We start from the raw sequence: 16,693 nt of genomic DNA on the forward strand, positions 1-16,693 counted from the left end.
CAGCACTCCCGCGACCCTTGTGAGGATAAGTGGCTCAGAAAATGGATGGATGGATGTTCTTAAACACAAACACACGTGTACTTCCTCTCATATTCTAAGAACATGCATAGAGTATTAGTCAAACTGAAAACTACAATGAATGCTTGTTTGGCTTTTCCACAGGTGGCAAGCTGGTGGCTCGTGGGCCAGATCGGGCCCACTGCATCATTTTATATGGCCCATGAAAGCATATCAAAATTGCTAAAGTGTACCAATGTGATATTGCAAAAAAAATTGTCTCACCAATCCTGATTTGAAATGTAATTAAAAATGGGTTTTATAGGCTTCATTTCTTCATATGGATTCAATGTCGTGACAGCCCTCCGCGGGAAGTCATAAATGTGATGTGGCTCATGACCATAATGAGTTTGACACCCCTGGTCTATACAGTATTGGCTGTTGAAAGTCAGCTCCCCTGCAACCCTAATGAGGATAAGATAATAAGGATAGGATTATGTAATAGTTGCTCAAATTGAACAGAACAATCTTGCATGTTATCTTTATTCCTTCATTGGGTTCAATGTCAATTTATAAAAGAACATTTTGTCTTGGAGACGGTTCTATTGAGTTACTGTCGGCGCCACTGGCTAATGACTATGCAGCCCATCATTCATCCATTTCCCACAGTGCATGTCCTCAAAAAAAAAAAAAAAAAACTACCTGAGCAAAATCATAAACGTTTTCATCAAACGACCCGACGGTGCAAGAGGATCCCCTCGTTTTTGTGAAATGTGTCAATCTACTATTAGTTTTCTCGGGCCCTTCTCCTCATTCGGGTCAGCATTTTCTCAGTATATACACTTTCTGTGACATTTTAGATTGGTGCCACGCATATGTCTTGGCAGAGTAGTATTTGAGGAACTCTTGGCCATCCATGGAAACTATCAAAAATTAATTACTTTCAACCATGTCATACGTCAACACGAAAACATTGACGCGGTAACAAAAAGGGACCCTTTAAATCATCTTTGTTTATATACTGTCAACTGGTGATGGAGCGTAAAAAAAAAAAAAAAAAAAAAAAAAAACAGTACAAATACACTACAGTATTTCTTTTTTTAAATATTTTCAGGTAACTTTACTTGATTTAATTTTTTTCTGGCAACTTTTTAATTTTACTGTCTTTCCTTTACTCTGTCTAAACGGGCTTTTAAAAATGAAATTCCGTGGATGGCTCCAAGGATTTGTTACAAATACATTGTGCCATCCTAAAATCCACCATCTTCTTCCCTTGAAAAAAAAAAGTTTCCTCATAACCTCTATCGATCCGTTTTCTTTGCCGCTTATCCTCACAGGGGTTGCGGCTCCTCATAACCAAAATAAGTCAAACTTTACAAATGACTTGCTTGTCTGTTGTTATCACTATAGCTAATTCAGTCTTTTTTTCTGCTACTCAGTGAGCATAAGAACACATTTTGATGCAAGTTAATAAATGAAAAGAACTATTTTATCGGCGGCGTTTCTTAGTATTTTTATTGATGTTGTACAGTGTACACAATTATCGGTGTTTCGGTACATAATGCGAGTACTTACCACCTTTGGCCTTGCGACGTTGTCGTAATATTTTTACACGATAAAAATCTAAGGTCACACCACTCCGAAAAGAATGTACGTACAGTATACTGAGAGAATGATGATATCGTTAGAATTTACTCACAAACGTAAATCTTTAAATGAGAAACGCAAGACGTGTGAAATGTGTAATAAGTTTACTTTAAAAACTTTTTTTTAAAAAAATTTCAATCGCTGTGTCAGTACTTCTACCTTTCCAGGATCCCCCTTTTTTCCTCCAAAGTCTGACTGTACTTTTTTGCTTTCTCTGTGGACTTTCAATGAGTGTTATTTTGAAGGCCCGTCACCTCGCTTCTTCCGGCGCCGCTACTGCGCCGGCGTTCCTGCCGCGCCGTCGCCCAGAGCGCATTCCAACCGCGGCGCGGAGCCGTGGACGCGGAACATTCCTGCGAAGGCGAGGTTGCGACGCGGACTTACCCGAGCAGCAGGTTGCTTCGTGACGAAATAAAGGTCGGACGGTTGGGCCCGCTCCAGCCGCACTTCGGCCTCAGGTGCACCGGAACCGGGCATCTGACGGGACATGGACCGCGTCAGGGAGACGCTGGAACCGGGACTGTGACGGACTGAGCTCACTTCAAGGTAACTGCTGTGTTTCCATTTCGTTCAATCTCAGCTCGAACTTCAACTCAAACACTTGGGTTGGAACGAAACCAATGGGAAAATTAAAAACAAAAACAAAACAAAACAAAAAACGCTTCAACGCATTTACACAATTATTAAGAATAAGTAGAAATGTGCTCAAGCACAAAAGTAAAAATGATGTCTCTATTGTTAATTAGGTACAATGTTCTTGTTTGTATTGAATGTACAGTAATGTACAATATTTACATGTGTGCTCCTCTCACAATGCTGTAAAGCACTTTGGGGTGCTGAGTAGTCTTGATGCAGTCCCATTAACATTCATTCAAAGTTCACAGTGATAGTGTAGTAGTGTGTCACATACCAAGTCACTCTTATCACACGCATTCTGTCTTGGGGCGCAAGTGTCGTGTCAGAACTGATTCCTATATGCAATGCTTACCTGGCAGCACAGAGGAGACTAAAACAAAGCAGAATAGTAGAAAATGCAAGTACACAAAGAACAAAAATGAACAGGGTGACATACAGTGAAGAAAATAAGTATTTGAACACCCTGCTATATTGCAAACCTGGTGAACAACTACAGGAAACGTTTGACCTCTGTAATTGCAAACAAAGGCTACTGTACCCAACATTAACATTGGTTTTCTCAGGTGTTCAAATACTTATTTTCTTCACTGTAGTTACATACATCAATCCATCCATTTTCTTAGCCGCTTATCCTCACAAGGGTCACGGGGAGTGCTGGAGCCTATCTCAGCTGTCAATGGGCAGGAAGCGGGGTACACCCTGAACTAGTTGCCAGCCAATCGCAGGGCACATGGAGACAAATGGCCGCACTCACAATCACACCTCGGGGCAATTTTAGAGTGTCCAATTAATGTTGCATGTTTTTTGGGACATGGGAGGAAACCGCAGTGCCCGGAGGAAACCCACGCAGGCACGGGGAGAACATGCAAACGCCACGCAGGCGGGTCCGCGATTGAACCCGAGACCTCAGAACTGTGAGGTCAACGTTTTACCAGCTGATCCACTGTGCCGCCAGTCACATACAGTACTTACTTAATACTTCATAACGCATGGTCAGGGCAAAGAGTAAAAAGAGTACGATAACAATGTTTCATCGGAGTTGGATTTTTGTCTAGGTGCTCATGTAAATGTCGTTTAAAGTATAATGTAAAAATGACCAAATTCATGTTTGATTTTGAGTCTTATTATCCAATGGTCAAGGCCTCTTTTACCTTATCTTACAGTTAAGAATGTGACTTAAAATATTGCCTGTAGAGTAATTGCAAAGAGATGACAAAAATCCCACGCACCTGTAATTGACGCCACCCTGGCAGGTTTTATAATCTCTGGTTAAGCGTTGAATCCATAAATATCTTCATTCGAGCTGTATTACTTCAACGTACTTCCTTGACACCAATGGCTTTCATGGGATTCCAACGGGACAGTTGATAAAGGTTTTATATAATTTACAATCATTCCCATGCGGAAAAGTGTTTACAAATGAGAAGTCAATTTTGTCGCTTACGCTGAGTTGTTGGTTGCTTTGACGTCGGGGGTGTCAGGGCCATGGCGGGCATTTGGAACTTTTGCCGGCGCACCTGCGTGTGCTGCCTCTCAGAGGACGAGCAGAGGTCCATCGCCGTGGACAAGGAGATCAGGCGCCAACTCAAGAACCAGAAGCGCAAGGAGCAGCGGCAGATCAAAATCCTCCTGTTGGGTGAGTGATGGACGCCGAGCACCTTTTCTGTCACATCACAGCTGGGGAACTATGGCGCTCCACATCTCTTTATAGGTCCTTGACGTCTGATCAAAAGTAGGCACGGAAATGATAAGAATCGAATACAAGGTTGATTATGTTGCGCTTCACTATTCATAAATTCACCTATTCATGTTATCGTGTGTTTGGAATCTATTCCAAGCTATTAACTGTAAAAGCCACTTCTTCACATTTGTTGTGCTTTTCAAAATACATCTTGACAGAGAAAAGAGGCATATTGTGTCCGGTAGCAGATACGTTTAGCCTGGGTTGTTAGTGTAAGTTACAGTCTTCATCCACTTCCGGTGCACTTTTTTTTTTCTTCTCAAAATCAAAACATCTATCAGCCTGTCACTTTTCAGATTAATAGGCTTAAGATGAGTTTCAAATGATATTAAAGTGTTGTGGGATCATAGTTTGTCCTATTTTTAGTTTAACCTCTTAATATAGGGAATGAGTTTATTATTATGGTTCTCACATGGAAAATATTGGGTAAGGGAAAAGAAGGAGAATTGTCTAGTAAGTAAACAAATACAGTTCACCTCGGCTTCTGGTTAGCAGAAGTCATGGATAGCAATCTACTGTATATATCCATCCATCCAGTGGTTATCTGAGCTACCTATCCTCACAAGGGTCGTGGGAGTGCCAGAGCAAATCCCAGCTGTCATCAGGCAGGAGGCGGGGTACACGGTGAACTAGTTGCCAGCCAATCAGAAGCCACATAGAGACAAACAACATTCGCACTCACAATCACACCTTGGGGCAATTTAGGGTCTCCGATGAATGTTGCATCTTTTTGGGATGTGAGAGGAAACCGGAGTTATAGTTATATAGTTAAATAATATTATAGTATTAATTATTTTTACATTATTTTAGCTAATATTTAATATTGGAAGTATGTATTCTATTTCTTACATTTTTGTCCAATGATTTTTAAATAATTTGCTTTCATTTTCATTACTTGGAAGGGATGGACCGATACCAGTATCAGTGTCGGTGCTCGTACTGAACTTGCAATCATCCATCCATTTTCTTAGCTGCTTATCCTCACAATTGTCACATGAGGAAACCGGAGTGCCCGGAGAAAACCCCACGCAGGCACGGGGGAGAACATGCAAACTTCCACATAGGCGCAGCCGGGATTTGAACCCAACGATCTCAGCAGATGTTCCAACGTGCTGCCTTGAAAATAGAAAAATTGCAAATTTTCTACACTTTTAGAGGTAGCTTCTTTTTTCTTACCAATACCAATTTTACAAAGATACGTTATAATGGTTTAAAAAAAAAAAACACGTTTTTAAATGCTTCAAAAATAGTTATCCATCAATATGTTGTGTACGTGTAATCATATGAGGTGATAATTCACGTGTAGTAAGCCCCTGCTATTCATGAATGGCAAAAAAAAAAAAAAAGTATATTGAGAGGAAAAAAAAACTTTTTTTTTTTTAAACAAAAACTGTTAAATAAGTGAGGATGAATTGCAAACAATTGTTATCAGAATTGGTTCCAATTTTGAACATTCTTAGAGGGACCAACCATTAGTCATATTTTTTTGCGAGGGCAGGTGGGTCTTAAATCCATGTCCCCGGCAAATAGCCGTTTTTGTGTTTTTATAGCTTTGCGGTAGCCATGCTTATTTTGCACTTGCCTGCATTGATTATTTCCTAAAAAGAAGACAAAGTAGCGCCGTTGCAAGGTTGATGCTATTACATTTCAAATGTAATTAAATGGTTCAATTAATTCATGGTTCCTGTTTGCGCAAGATGAAACCAGTTTTGCATATTAGCCCTCGGAATAGCCACTGTCAACTGATATGTGACCTTAAATCCGAGGTTGGGACTGAACTGTGTTTGTTGGCCTTTTGAGCCCCTCCGCAACCAGACTTTTGCGGTGTCGCCATTTTCTAACTCCCCCCGATAAAGGTAACCCTACCTACCTACCAGGTGGGCTGTGATAAAAACAAGTTTGACACCCGTGTGTCACGATGTGTAGCCTGGCCTGTTTGGTGGCCTAACAGGAGAGGGAGGGAAGCATGCCAAGCATGCGTCCACGAGCAGGTATGTCAAGAATGATTTCGATTGAGATGCCTTGTGCAAAAAAAAAAAAAAAAAAAAAAACCCACCGGACTGCAGAGAAGAATCCCCCAAACCGACAGGCCTCCTTTAATGGCTTCAGAGTAATGCGATGAGGCTGCAGATAAGGTTCAAGTTACCAGCCGCATCTCTGCCTGGCTATAAATGTCTCCCTTTATTCGGTTTATGTTGCACTGAGCTTTAGCGTCGTAATCACACAAAACCAGTTGGCATCACCACAGAAGATGGAAACCTTCAGATTACTTCATTATTCTGTTAAATTACAGGTGTCAAACTCAAGGCCCAGGGGCCAGATCTGGCCCGCCACACGATTTTATGTGGCCCGCGAAGGCATTTCATGTATGTCAACTTCCGTGATTCTTGTTCAAATCTGTAGCAAAATTTCAAATTGTCATGCCATAAATCATAACGTTGAGGTATTGCAAGGGTTTGTTTTACGTTACCAAACAACAAGAGTTGAAAAACCCATTACCCTTGATTTCTGATTCCAGAAGTAATTCATAAATTTCACGTGTCAATACGATGAGGTGATAAACAATTTTTATGGTTTCACAGTCATAACTGAGTCCCCTGAGGTGACCCGTGACAAAAATGAGTTTGACACCCTTGTGTTAAAGGGTCCAACTGTCACCATCATAAAAGTTGTGCTAACTGGACAAGCAATGTTTTCAATAGAGTTGCAATATCTGGCCTTTTTTTTACCTAATACAAAAATCAGATCTCATTTTTTCCCCGCCCATATTCAAATCAGATAGCAGTGACGTCACTCAAAACAAGTTTTGCTTTTTTTAGCCCTCTTTTCCAGAGCTATCAAATATTAGGGAACATCCATATTTTGTGAGAGAAATGACTGAATGTTGACTCATTACAGCCGTACCACTGATTGTTCCGGATATTGGTTAAAAAAAAAAAAAAAAGCAGTCTAACATTGTTGATGTCCACATTGAACATTTACTTGGTGCGCACTATTTTGTGATGACCCCCCATGGAGGGGAAATTTCTCACGATGTAACAACTGCGTCAGAACAAAAAATTAATTTGGAGGTCGCTGCACACATCACTTCAGGATGTGGGCTACTTAAAAGTCATTTTTTATTGTTAATAGTAAATATTTACAATGTAACTTTTTTAATCCCACAATGAGGAAATCCGCATCGTTTCAACAGCAATTATGGATAGAGGAAATACAATGCATGTAGTATAAATAGCATGCAAGAGAAGTAAATTGGACAAAATAGAAACCAAAAGTACAGTCAATGAGGAAAAAATATTTACAATTAATTTTTTCAAAGATAAAAAAAAAAACATTCAGAGTTACTCCTTCATTGTTGCAGTTTGATAATGTATTTTTGTTCCGTTTAATTGTTACCCCAAGACTTCTTTGTCTTATTTTCATCCAAGAGCTAATATGAGATCAAGCAGACACTCACACCAGTTCCTCCGACCTTGTGGACTATCCTACAATCCAAATGACCACATATCGGTTTCATTTGTGTCACTTGCTTCCTCAGGAACTGGCGAGAGCGGAAAAACCACCTTCATCCGCCAGATGAGGATCATCCACGGACGGGGCTTCTCGGAGGAGGACAGGAAGGAATTCACTAAATGCATCTTCCAGAACATCTTCACGGCCATCAAGGCCATGACGGGAGCCATGACCGCGCTCAAAATTCCCTACTCCAACCCGGACAACGAGGTGCGCTTGCAAACATACACAAACACTTGCATGCGGGCTCGCCGGACCGCTCGAAAGCAGGTCCGCCCACCCGACCTCCATCTGGTCTCGAAAAAGACGTAAACAAGGTCCGTTGTGAGCACGACCAGTTGCTCTTCTGCAGCGGTGGCAAAAGCATTCCGACTCCAAGTACAGATACTTGTGTAAAAAAGTTAAAAGAAGTTAGGCAGGTAGAAGTGGAAGAACTGACTCGAGTAAAACAGATATAAAAAAATCATTTTGTTCTCATTTGATTCAAAACATTTCATCCTAATTTAGTCCCATTCCATGGCACACTTTGGCTACTTTTTAATTATTTTTTTCACACAAGATATTGTGTGGGCCCAATAGTTGTGGGTTTTTCTTCTAAGATTATCCAAAATCAAATCATCTGATCAAATGAGCTGTCACTGATTATATGTATTTGCAAATACGCATCAGGCAAGTAATAACTGATATTCTCTCTGTCTCCATCCTATGGTTACGACTGTGTCTTACTCGTTGATTTTAATTTTGTTTCTTTGCTTTCGGCAACTGATGAACGTTGGGAACTGCAAATTCTGAGTCAATTGTAATAATAACGCAAACGTGTGTGGTTTGATAACCTACTCATTTTTCTCATGTCATCAATTATTACATCATACCATTTACAGGCCCAGTTGAGGTCCTATTTGAAACACGACACAACAAGCAGCAGTTTGGCAAATGGTGAACAATTGTATAAATCGACGTTTCAAACCGTCTTGCCATTCCCAGTTGATGTGTGCTGTTAAACAAAACAAAGAGAATGACACATTGTGTGTTTAACACAACCACGTAACTTTGCCTCTATCTTAATGCCAATGTATAATGGGAAACGCCACAGACGAGCTAACAAATAGCATTGATGTTGTGGTGTTATAAAACTTTAAGCAATGGATATTTAAACAGAAACAATGGCGCAACACATGCAGACAGCTATATAACAATCATCACAGGCATAGATTCTTTATCCTCAGCGAAGAATGACTAACATTATTGTGGCTTACTGAGCTGCTGAGGTGTCTCCATACATTGTATTATCCTGCCCCTTTGTGAGTGAAGCATGCTGACCAGAAGGACAAGCGCAATGTTATTGAATTGAAGCAAAAACAAAAAATGTGGCAAAAACAAAAACACAAAATATTTGATTTCTATTCAAATATGTCATTGCTGTAACTTTTTTTTTTTATATAAATACCTTTATCCTATTAAAAAAAAAACACATTACAAATATTTTTTTGGGGGGGTGGAACGAATTATTGCAATTTCATTTCAATGGTGAAAGCTGATTTGAATGCTGAGGGTTTTGAGTTTAAAGGGGCAATTAATAGTTTGACATTAACTTAAAATTCTCCATAGCTTCAGGATTTCAGTCGCTCGGCTGTAAATATTGTCAGATTTTTGTTGTCCTCCATGAAAGTAGATTGATTGATCCTTGTGTTTTATCAAAATAAGCAATGATCAACATTTTTACAACTTTTTTTTCTGGCACGTTATCGACCAAACCAGTAGCTGAATCCTAATCAATGTAACTAAGTACTCACATTTGTACTCGGTTACTTCCCACCACCGCGCAGTTCTACGCCAGTAAGATCGAGAACGTCAACACGGTGCAGATCACCAAGTTGGAGCGAGACCACGTGGACGCCATCCGCCGCCTCTGGGCCGATTCCGGCGTGCGGGTCTGCTACAGCCGACGCTGCGAGTACCAGCTCCTGGACTCCACCGAGTAGTGAGTGCAATATTTTGAATCCCAAAATCGTACCTGAGTATTGTATACAGGACAGGCAATGTTTCAATTAAACTGCCATTCTAAAAAATATTTCCAAAAAAAGAGTCTATAGATATATATGAGTTTCTATTTCAATTAACCTACGAAAATTAAAAAAAAATGAGGGGAAATTCCTGAAAATCTTGATTCGTTTTTTTTTTTTTTTTTTTTAAACCAAAATATTTTCTTGAGTCACCACCTACGTATATCCTGTTAGTCAATATTTTGGAATCCACCTAGTCGAGGGAAGTAGTTCCTTCAGACCCCCCCCCTTTTTTTTTTTTTCATTCAATGAAAATAGAATCATATAATGGGAAACATAAAGTGGCTGTGGGGTTTTCCTAATGGAAACATGAATGAAACACAAAGTCACTGTTTGCCTCCCGTGTTCCTTTGTTTGCCGAGCAGTGTGTGTGTGTGTGTGTGTGTATGTTTACCTCAACAGCGGCCATAAAGGCTTCATCTGTACATAGTAGCTCAGCTCTCGTCTCGTCTTTTTAATCACGGCTAATTCATCACATATCTTCCCTTGCTTGTGTTTGTTTTCCACTGAGGGGGGAGGCCACGCCGTACTTGCGCTTTCTTGACTTCTTTTTAAATTTATGTGTCCGTGTGGTTTCAGCTACATGAGCCAATTGGATCGCATCGCAGAGCCAGACTACATCCCCACGGAACAGGACGTGCTGAGAGTCCGATTCCCCACTACGGGCATCCACGACTATTCTTTTACCATCAATAAGATCATGCTCAGGTGACACAAACACACACACACACACGCTCACACACACACATACACAAAGAATAGTTTCACAACCGACCTAGTAAGCTGCAGTTATATATCAACTTTAAAAGAATAAAGAATATTCCTCTTTTTCTTTCAGCTTGTCCCATTTGGGGTCGCCACAGCGTGTCAAATATATGCTTGTGAATTGTGTTTATTGTCTGCCTACATGTGTTGCTCCATCTTTTGTGTGGATATATTCGTTCCTTCAAGGGTTGTAACACAGCATAATTAATGCAGAATTAAGAAGAAAGACAGCATACACATCACTCATCAAATGCACTATTACCGACAGCTATTTTGAAAGATTATTTTACTTAGGGGGGCGGAACGGTGGTTCAGCTGGAAAGCGTTGGCCTCACAGTTCTGAGGTCTCGGGTTCAATCCCAGACCCATCTGTGTGGAGTTTGCATGTTCTCCCCGTGCCTGCGTGGGTCTCTCCGGGCACTCTGTTTTCCTCCCACATCCCAAAAAACATGCAACATTAACTGGACACTCTAAATTGCCAGTAGGTGTGATTGTGAGTGCGGATGTTATCTGTCTCCATGTGCCCTGCGATTGGCTGGCAACCAGTTCAGGGTGTACGCCGCCTCCTGGCCGTTGACAGCTGGGATAGGCTCTATCACTCCCCGTGACCCTCGTGAGGATAAGTGGCAAAGAAAATGGATGGATGGATATTTTAGTTTAGTATGCTTTTTATGAGGGCTTAATTTTATTTTAGAGTAAAATGGATGGATAAAGATCGATAAAAAATACAGATTAATGAATTATATATGTTATTGATATTGAAATCATGAGACATTACAATACTTCCTTCATCCTTTTCTTGAACTCGTACTTTAAAAGTACTTGTATTTAAAAGTACATGAACGTTAAAAGTGTGCCAATTTCTTCACATTTTTTTTTCCAATTTTTGTGCTTGTTTGAGACATGAAAATCAATCCACCAGTCGTCAATATGGTTTTAAAGAAGGTTTTGCTTTGCTCTTCAATTCAGTTTGGATTGTCACTTATCATGTACCGCTGCAAGGGTTGTCCTCACTTTTTTTCCCCGCCCGCTTCTTCTTTTTCCTCGGCGATTGTCAAAACAGGATCGTGGACGTGGGCGGTCAGAAGTCAGAGCGTCGGAAATGGATCCACTGCTTCGAGAACGTCACGTCGCTTATCTTCCTGGCCTCCCTCAGCGAGTACGACCAGGTCCTGGAAGAGAGAGACACCATTGTAAGCGTGCCCCCCACGAGGTCTTCTTGTCAGTGTCGCTTCGGCAATCTGCCACAAGGTGGCGCTCTCACATAAGAAAAACTCCCCCCATCGCTCCTACCAAGGAACCATTTTAACCCTGACATACTGTTGCTCATTTTCCATGCACATACCGTACCCTGGCCAAGAATATCCTTATAATAATCACCTATATATAATTATTAACTAGATAATGTTTCAAAATGGATTAATACAATTTCTGGCATTAGCTCCATTACCGGTACTTATTTAGTTCTTCTGGTTTAGTTCGGGTTCTCATTTGTGTTTTAAACGTACTGCACATTCACGTACTGGCAAATGAAAACGACGTTGCGGTAGACATCGGTCAAATTTGTACAGCCTCTATGTACACAAACAGTGAGTCACCTTATTAGAAGAATGCTAGATTTCCAAATATATTGTGGGTGTTTTGGGTCTCTTCAGGAAAAAGGCGTCATTTTTTGGGGGTTAAATAATGACATTTACAGTATTTTTTTTATTGTTGTGTGTGTCTCAGAACCGCATGCAGGAGAGCCTGGCTTTATTTTATACCACCATCCACTCGCCGTGGTTCCAAAGCACCTCCATCATACTCTTCCTCAACAAAACTGACATCCTGGCCGACAAAATCCTATCCTCTGACCTGAAGAAATACTTCCCGGGTTTCATGGGTAGGTGTTTTTCTCCCAGGTTGACGATGAGCTTTAGATCCCTCCCCTGCATGTTTCTTCTTCAGTGTTCCCTAACGGTTTTTTGTTTTTGAGCCAAGACACAAACTGTATTTTCCATTAAAAAAGGCTCACGGTACACCACCAAACAAAAATGTCACATATACTTTCTTCCTTTGTCATATTGCAGTTCACTTTTTTGCAGTCTCGTAGATTTTGAAATTGCACATAAATTCTATATTTGGGATTTTCTCCCCTAATTTCTGCAATTAACGATGATTATTTTCCCACATGTACTAATAGACTACCACCAAAAATGGACAATTCAAAATTGTCGATAAAAAGTGTTCAGAGAAGCATATTTGCACCGCTCGGAAACAAATTGGCCTGGAAAAATTTGGCCGTTGTCCACCGCACGGATATTTATCACAAAGGGACGCCAAAAATGAGAGAGGATCATCTGCAAATGATTTTTAAAATACAGGAAGTCCTCAGTTTATAAGCAAGTTCCATTCCTGTGCTGGTAATGTAACTCAAATTGAGTTTTAAGTCGCTTTTTACTATTAAAGTCAGAATTTACATCAAAATACTTTGTATAGATAAACAAAATGCATTGAAATAAAAACAAAATAAGATGCTGTACTTACCATTACTTCTGAGAGGTGGATGGAGAAGAAATAGCGCTTAGCTATTGCGAAGAAATCTGGTCCTCAATCCATAACGTAAAAAGTCTCCATCTCAGCAAGTATCAAAGAACTTGGGTTTGTGATCATCGTATCTGACAAAGGAATCGAACCCTTCACATGCGCTAAAATACGGGCTTTGTCTATAATTTTTGTCACCACGGTCGACCGAATGGAGCCTCGCTCTTTACCGACGTTAAATCGATGTTTGTCCTTTCTCCGATCTTTTTATGATCTTGAGCTTTGTTTCCATGGGAATGGATTTTCTTTTGGGGGCAGAAGCCCTCCTAAAAGACACACATTTCTTCTTTAGGGCCATAATGTCTAAAAAGGAGGGCAAAAAATGCAAAGATACTCCCGGTGCACAAACACGGACGAGCACTATGAACATTAACTAGACAAAATGGCGGACGGGGGACGGGCGTTGTAAAGTCGAAACGTCTTAAGTCGAGACCGCATAACGTGAGGACTCTACTATTATATATGTAGTGTACATATGTTGATGTATAAGTGACCTAAATGATAGTTATTGTTTTTTTTTTTTAACCTAAAATGGTAACCGTTTATGCACTATTGCTAATCACGAATGCTAACCATTTTAACATAGCTTGATTTTATTGTTCAGAGTTTATACTCTCCATAAACGTAGTACTAACATATGCAGTTTAAGGATAGAAGTCCAGTCCTAAATGAGAATAAAATGCATGATAGTATTAAACAATAATAATCAGAATAATAACCCATCCATCCATTATCTGAGCCTCCTATCCTCACACGAGTAGCGGGATAGAGAATGTCCAAAGTTGGGGGACATTTCACACATAAAAAAAAAATCGGAGGAAAGTTCAATGTTCTGGATCCGACTTTGTGGACATTTTCACTTTTAATCGACACAAACCTGTGTCCTTTTATGCGATTTTAGATTCATGACTGACAAATGCAACCTTATTAAAGGTTGTCATGTTGATTCCCTCCCATCCAGTATATATTTTTTTTATTTCTTTCTCCTTTCTGCGTGACTCATGCGCACAGTCAGAAAATCATTTGGAAAGTGACTTCTGCCTCTCCAACCCACTCCAAATTCCTTTTCTTCATCACCAACGTGAACCATAATTAAGGGCTATTTTGTCCATTCTAAAGTGCTCCTTCAAATGACTCACTTGCTGCAGGTACGTACTTTTGATTTCACCCCCGTCCCCCGTCATAACTGTACATACATACATATTGTTCACATTGGTGTGAAAGGCTGTATGCAGAGCACTCCTTGACACTCCCCATCTTCCACCTCCAGCAACATGCCCCTTGTCCTCCTGTAACCCATGGCAACCACAGACAGATAGATCCCCTTCCCCTCAAATCTCGGAACGTGTGTTGTGTGTGCAGGGTGGGGATGCGGCGGTGTGGCCCTACAATAAACGCACAAAACGACCAGTTCTCGTTATCTGTGCGTAAATATGATTTTAGATGGGATGGAAAATCTCTGACGTTAACGTCTTTGTCTTCAGAGACGGTGATGCAGAATGTGGCTAATTATCCAAGCGATCACGAGATGGATCCAAAGTTAAAACAAATGCTATTAATAATATTTTTACAGCATAATAAGTCACTTGGTTCTGTCACTGTTGCTCTTGTCTTCATTCTTCATTTCGTCAAAAGAAGACAAATTGCTGATGTGCTTTTCTGTATTTTTCAATTATTAAGACTTTGAGGAAAAAATTAACTTCATAAAATTGTTATTAAAACATAGCAATGACATAATTATATAGCTTTAATGAATTAAACTGTTTTTGAAAGACTGCATCAATTGAATAACCATTCCACAGCTCTTTCCGGTGTGCGACCTCGGGGCAATATAAGAGCTTGATTCACTGTTGATAGCAACATCACAACTCCACTCTCAGCTTATCAGGCAGGCATTACTGTATTATTAGACATTCTTGGCAGAGGATAAATAATATATGACAGTGATTTCTGTTTATCTGTTTACATGTGTAGCTGCACCAGTTGAGTTAAACACGTTGCTTAAAGGATTAAATGGATTTAACATAGATGCGATTTAGCATTAGCATTAAACTAGCTGACTGAAAGCCGATGCTATGTGGTGGTTTTTAGGCACGCTCAGTGTTATTCACTGTTCTGTTTGGTTTGACGGTAAACATCAACTAGGAGTGGCAGTAACCAGATTGAAGGATCTTTTTTGAAGAAGAACAATCGGTCACTGATTTCATCAAAGCACAGAATCGGGCAAACGGCAACTCAAATCCACCCCCCACGAAAAAAAAAAGGACTCATAAGTCACTGGTATCTGAAGGCACCACTGTACTTCCGGGTTTTTGATTTGCTTTGAATTTTCTGGTTCACTGCAACACATTTTCTGATCATCTTGAAATTTCACCTGAAAGTCCCGTATTATTTTATGTAACTTTTTTTCCTCCCGCTACATGAAAATACAGTTTATGTTATTTGTCCCCCCCGTGTTTCTTAGCAATCTCCATAAGTTTCTGTCTCACATTCCCCACTCTGACCTCTTGAATCTAGGTAGGAGACAGGATGCGTTGGATGCCCAAAAATACATCCAAAAGCTGTACCAGCAGCAGACCAATAACCCGGAAAACAGGGAGGAGGGGAGGAGCTTCTACCCGCACCCCACCTGCGCCACGGACACGGACAACATCCGCAAGGTGTTCAACGACGTCAAGGATATGGTACTGCTCAAGTCTCTGCGGGAATACGGCATCTTCTGACATTGAAAACAGCCGTACGGACGATTGTCTATAAGATGAAGAAGGACGGTGGTAATGAAGGCCAGCTTTTTTCGAATACCCGAAGGAGGGACGTTGTTTTCAGTTACTCGCCAAAACACGCCGTTCCCTTGAGGTCTTTTTGTGCAATATGAAGTGCTTGTGGCTTTGCAGTGACAGAACTGAAGCTCGAGCAGATGTGGTATCAAGCAATTGGGACACAAACGTTTCCATGCATTTTCTTTATATCCTCACTATTCCAGTTGACTTTGGTTGAGGGGCATGGTACATGCTGGACTGCTCAACAGCCAATCACAGTGTACATATAGACAACCATTTCTGTGTCCTGGTTGGGGTTGGGTCACATCACTTTCATCAGAAAGTTCCTACGGGTAGCCCAAATTGTAATTTTTGTACAAAGTCCTATGAAACTAACTCGAGGCTTCACTCTTTGCACATTGTTTTAAATAGGGTGCACAACTTCTGTACTCCTTGTATCTTGGTATACTGTAGCGTTTAAGTATCAAAACCGCTTTACCAGACGTGGTGACATTGTCCTTTTCTACTGTACATCTACATTTACTGTGAAAGTTCACAAGTAGGATTCAGGGTTTTTCAGTGTTAAAAGGTTTACTAAGCAGCAGATTCAAATTCCTCTAATTCAAACAATACAATCAGTACCATAGGAAATGTTTGAAAATAAAGAATAGGTCCCAGGGATGGAAACAGTCACGGACTCAATACTTTTTGGGGGTTTTGTTTTTAAGAACTGGAAACCAGCCAATTAAAACTCAAAAGAAGGTTGGTGATCTAAAGGGAAAACTTGAACAAATGAATGGGTTCCAAACAAGAAAACATGCTTTCCGGTGTCTGTTACATCCAGAACTTCATTTCCTTTTTCCTCCCTGCCTATTTACATGTTGTGTAAAACAAAACATTTTTGTGGGAATATTTTAAGAACGTTTTGTTTGTCTATTTTTTTTAATGCAGCCCTATGGGTGGCACAAGCCAGTACAAACTTTAGGCTG

The 16,693-nt window shown here is 40.4% G+C and overlaps 1 protein-coding gene across 1 annotated transcript; it reads left to right on the forward strand.

Moving 5' to 3' along the window:
* The first annotated feature begins 1,833 nt into the window (after positions 1–1,833).
* On the forward strand, positions 1,834–16,560 carry LOC133503272 (guanine nucleotide-binding protein subunit alpha-11-like). The gene is made up of 8 exons (XM_061824712.1): positions 1,834–2,190; positions 3,762–3,916; positions 7,560–7,744; positions 9,361–9,515; positions 10,177–10,305; positions 11,426–11,555; positions 12,091–12,244; positions 15,463–16,560. The coding sequence occupies exons 2-8, from the start codon at positions 3,766–3,768 to the stop codon at positions 15,666–15,668; spliced, it is 1,110 nt and encodes a 369-aa protein (XP_061680696.1). The 5' UTR covers positions 1,834–2,190; positions 3,762–3,765; the 3' UTR covers positions 15,669–16,560.
* The last annotated feature ends 133 nt before the right edge of the window (positions 16,561–16,693 follow it).

This window comes from Syngnathoides biaculeatus, chromosome 7 (assembly GCF_019802595.1).
Source record: "Syngnathoides biaculeatus isolate LvHL_M chromosome 7, ASM1980259v1, whole genome shotgun sequence".
Taxonomy (NCBI): Eukaryota; Metazoa; Chordata; class Actinopteri; order Syngnathiformes; family Syngnathidae; genus Syngnathoides; species Syngnathoides biaculeatus.

Excerpts from the sequence above, each read along its gene's own strand:
- LOC133503272 (XM_061824712.1), top strand. The coding sequence starts at position 3,766 with ATGGCGGGCATTTGGAACTTTTGCCGGCGCACCTGCGTGTGCTGCCTC. Across the intron at positions 7,745-9,360 it reads ACTCCAACCCGGACAACGAG|TTCTACGCCAGTAAGATCGA; the intron begins GTGCGCTTGCAA and ends ACCACCGCGCAG. Across the intron at positions 12,245-15,462 it reads ATACTTCCCGGGTTTCATGG|GTAGGAGACAGGATGCGTTG; the intron begins GTAGGTGTTTTT and ends TCTTGAATCTAG.